Source organism: Macrotis lagotis, chromosome 5 (genome assembly GCF_037893015.1).
Source record: "Macrotis lagotis isolate mMagLag1 chromosome 5, bilby.v1.9.chrom.fasta, whole genome shotgun sequence".
Taxonomy (NCBI): domain Eukaryota; kingdom Metazoa; phylum Chordata; class Mammalia; order Peramelemorphia; family Peramelidae; genus Macrotis; species Macrotis lagotis.
Genome location: NC_133662.1, coordinates 234,166,824 through 234,171,673, shown reverse-complemented (window position 1 = coordinate 234,171,673; position 4,850 = coordinate 234,166,824). Strand labels below are relative to the sequence as shown.

Genomic DNA, 4,850 nt, shown 5'->3' with positions numbered 1-4,850 from the left:
ACCATTTAAACCTTTACTAAATTACAAAACCTTTTAAAGCCATCTTTCATTTTTATATCTCTTTCATTTTCTGACTTGTTTTGCTCTTTTTTCCTCCTCTCCATAATGAAAACAACCCCTTATAATAAAGCATAAAAAAGAAAAGTTTAAAAAACAATTTAATAAAACTATACTCGTAACTGATAGCCTTTCACCTCTGCAAAGAAGAAAGATGAATGTAGTCTTTTTCTTTGGGGTTGTTGTTGCTGTTCAGTCATTTCAGTCATGTATGCTCTCCATGACTCTAGTTTTTAGGATAGTGAAGTAGTTTACCATTGCCCTCACCAGTTCCATTTACAGATAAGGAAACTGAAGCAAACAGGATTGAGTGACTTGTTCAGAGTCTCATAGCTTATAAGTGTCTGAGGCCACATTTGAACTCAGGAATGTGAATCTTTTGGACCCAGGGTTGGTACTTTCTCTAAACTGTGCCACTTAGCTGCCCTTCTTTAAAACGGAGACTGTTCTGTTTTTAATATTTGTATCCCCAATATTTAGCATAGCATCTGGCAAAAATACCTAATAAATGTATTTTATTCATGTTTATGTCTTACCATGCCTTTTTTTTCCAAAATTCAAGAAACCTTTTATTGGTTATTTTTTAAGTCATTTATGCCATGAATTCATAGGGGATTGATTTCAACAGCTCAGGTTCCTTGCCATTGGTTCTCACAAAGTGTGCTTCTCTGGGTGGAGCAGGCTGACATTTTAGTTGAACCCAAGTGCCTTTTTCTTTGGCTTCTTTCTTCTTCTGATCATTTTCCTTTACTCGCTTCAGGAAGCCATCTCTGCTCTTAGAATGCTTAATATGCTCAATACGCACATTAATTCTCTTGGCTAGAATCTTGCCCTTAACCTGTTTGTTTACAACAATGCCTACAGCATGCTGTGTAACATTATAGACTCGTCCAGTCTTGCCATGGTAACATTTGTGGGGCATTCCTTGCTGAACTGTGCCCATACCCTTGATATCTACAATATCATATTTCTTGTATATGCGCATATATGTAGCCAGAGGGACGACACCATGTTTTCGAAAGGGCCTAGAAAACATGTATCGAGTCCCTCTCCTTTTTCCTTTTGTGTTTATCATTTTGGCAACTCACTGGAATATGGCAGAACCAGCAGAAAGGCAGCAGAACCGGCGGAAAGGCTTACCATGCCTTTTTAAAAATCTTCATATCTATCATCTGTTTCATTCATTCCATAACATTCCATCATTTTCACACATGCAATTTATTTAGTCATTCCCCAATCAATGGACATCTCCTTTATTTCATTATCCTTCTATTTATTTTATTGACCTTCCCATTGTTCCTGTCAGGTTGTTTCAGTTTGCAACAGTTCATGCTGGTCTTCCCAGGTATGTTAATAGTGATCATTTTTTCTGTTTTGACAATATTCCTTCATCTCCTCAATTTGTTTAGGCATTCCTCAATCAAAACACTTTTGCTTTGCTTCCATGTCTTTGCTCCTTCTAAAAGTGTTACTATAATGTACTTTCCTGTGGGAGGGGTATTTTTCCCCCTATCTTTGATCTCCTTGGAGTATATATGCCAATTGGGGCAATGTCTGGGTCAAAGGGTATAGACATTTTAGTCACTTTCTTAGCAAAACTCCAAATTGCTTTCTAGAATGGTTGGATTCATAGTTCCATAAAATCCAATTCATACCTCCATAAATAGTACATTCATCTTTATACAGAAAGCAAGGACATTTTCATATCACTTCTGCAGTATCAAGCACAATCATTACAACTACACAGAATTAAATTTGGAATCATTTTTGGTGGATCCATTTACATTATTGCAACCATTCTTCATTATTGCTTTCCTGCCCATAATTTCTCTAAGAAATCTGGCAGTCACTCTTTTAAGCTGATAAAAACCTGGCTCTCCCTCTCTTATCTTAGCATGCCCCAAAATCTACTTTACTCTTCCTGCTATTCTCCTTTTTTCCTCTTCTGTTTGTACACTGATCCCTACCAGAGGGAAACCAGAATTCTCTATTAGATTCCTACCCTTAGAGTCATCCTCTGTCTCTAATGGAAGTGGTGATTGATTACCTCTAGGCTTCCTACATTCTTAGGAATTCTGGAAATTATAACTAAATTCTCATTGATGTGTCATCTTTCCCAATTAGAGTGAACTTCTTGAGATCAGAAACTTCTATTTTTAATATTTGTATCTCCCCCAATGTTTAGCACAACATCTGGGACACAAGTGCCTAATAAATGTATTTGATTTATATTTATACCTCACCATGCCTTTTTATAGTCTTCATATCCATCATTTTTCTCTTTCATTCCATAATATTCCATTATGTTCATATATCAAAGTTTGTTTAGTCATTTCCCAATCACTGGACATCTTATTTTCTAGCACTTTGCTATCACATACACAAAACTGTTCTGTCCTTCTGTCTTGGAGTTCCTTGGAATATTTGCTGAGCAGTAGGAATATTGAATTAAAAAATATGACCATTTTAGTCTCTCCAATAGCAAATTACATATTGCTTTCCAGAGTGATTGGATCAATTCACAGTTCCACCAATCATCTACTAGGCCCAGTGACTTCTGATCTTGATAACTATTTCCCCATATGTCATTTGCCTTTTTCCTTTCTGTTGTCCTTTCAACAAGTTCAGGTATGTGGAGAAGGAATGATATCTGAACTAAGTCAATTTTTGCCAATATGGATTCTCCCTAGCAGCTATGAGACTGAACAAACTATTTTTGACATCAGAAGCTTCCTGTTTCCTTCCTACAACATTTTGCAATGAAAAGGTAATCCCAAAATATTAACTTATCCTCTTTCTCTTTCCCTATACTTCACTTATCTCACTTTTCTCCCCTTCCTTTACATAGACAAGTTTATTTTGTATATTTTTTGTTGGTTTGTTTGGGGTTTTTTGCTCAGAATTACACATCCAGCATCATTTAGAGCTAAAAATTAAATAAAATCTTGCTCACAATGGCTACCCATTCTGCCATAATGCCTCAGAGAATTAACATAAATGAATGAAATCTAAAGATGACCCCCAATACATACATGATCAAAGAACAGGGACAACTTCTGAAAGAAGAATCACAGTTTCTTTTTACATATATATATATATATATATATGTATATATATATATATATGTAATTTTGTTTTCCAATAGCAGTTTCTACCTATCATTTTTGTAAGGTTTCGAATTTTACAATTTTTCCCCCACCCTCCCTTCCCTTCCCCCTTCTCCCATGGAAGGCAGTCTGATCATCTTTACATTGTTTCCATGCTATGCAATGATCAAAACTGAATGTTCTGAGAGAGGAAAAAATATCTATCCTCGAGGAAGAAGTAAAATATTGGAGATGGCAAAATTATGTAGTACATAAGATAGCTTTGTTGAAAAAAAAATTGAAGGCAATAGTCTTTGGTCTTTGTTTAAACTCCACAGTTCTTTATCTGGATAGTGATGATAGTCTCCATCATAGATACCATAAAATTGCCCCTGATTATTACACTGATGGAATGAGCAAGTCCATTAAGGTTGATAATCATACCCATGTTGTGTTTATGGTGTACAATGTTCTTCTGGTTCTGCTTATCTCACTCAGCATCAATTAGTGCAAATCTTTCCAGGCTTTTCTGAAATCCCAAACCTCCTGATTTCTAATATAAAAATAGTATTACATACATATACCACAATTTGTTTAGCCATTCCCCAATTGATGGACATTCCCTTGATTTCCAATTCTTTGCCACCACAAAAACGGTTCCTGTTTCCCTCATACAACATTTTTCAGTGAGAAAGGTAATCCCAAAATATTAACTTATCATCTTTCTCTTTCCCTATACTTCACTTATCTCACTTTTCTCCCCTTCCTTTTTGTAGACTAGTTTGTTACCTCTAGGCTTCCTACATTCTTAGGACTTCTGTAATTTATAACAAAATTATCATAGATGTGTCATCTTTCCCAATTAGAGTGAACTTCAAGTCTTGTTTTTATCCTTTTTCATGATCTCTTTAGGTTATAGACTCAGTAATGGTATTGTTGGATTAAAAGGTATGTACATTTTTATTGCCTTTTGGGTATAATTCCAAATTGCTCTCCAGAAAGGTTGGATGAGTTAACAGCTCCACCAACAATTAATTAATGACCGAGATTTCCCACATCCCTTCCAACATTGATTATTGTCTTTTCTGGTCACATTCTGAGAGATGTGAGGTGGTACCTCAGAGATGTTGTAATTTGTATTTCTCTAATCAGGAATGATTTAGAGCAATTTTTCATATGACTATAGATAGCTTTGATTTCCTCATCTGTAAATTGCCTTTACATATCCTTTGACTATTTGTCAATTGGAGAATGGCTTGAAAAATCATAAAGTTTCAATGACCATTATATAATTACTAATGTGACAAATTGACATGAAAACATTTCATCTTTCTTATAATATATGAAAAAAAGTTGGAAGTATCAGTTGATGCTGGAGTTCTTAAGGAAAATCACACAGATTAATATATCATGGGTAGATAGGAGTTGGACCAAACACTATAGGAAACAAGTTGAAACAACATAAAAGAATCACTAAACTTTTTTTATAGACTTTGACCCTGATATCCCATTACTTGTTATCTATTCCAGAGAGGAACATCATAAACAAAGGTCCCATATATATCAACAAATCTATAGTAGCATGTTATATGATATTAAAAAATTTTGAAACAAAATGATATCACATTGATTGAGGAATGACTAAACAAATTGTGGCATATAAATATGACAGAATGTTTCTGTACTAGTGGAACTATGAATTTGAGA

General features: G+C 34.7%; 1 protein-coding gene across 1 annotated transcript; it reads right to left on the bottom strand.

Annotated features, from left to right (window-relative positions):
• Positions 1-649: 649 nt before the first annotated feature.
• LOC141490140 (large ribosomal subunit protein eL21-like) lies at positions 650-1,138 on the bottom strand. The gene has a single exon (XM_074190396.1). It carries the CDS (start codon positions 1,130-1,132, stop codon positions 650-652), a length of 483 nt encoding a protein of 160 aa, XP_074046497.1. The 5' UTR covers positions 1,133-1,138.
• Between the last annotated feature and the right edge of the window lie 3,712 nt (positions 1,139-4,850).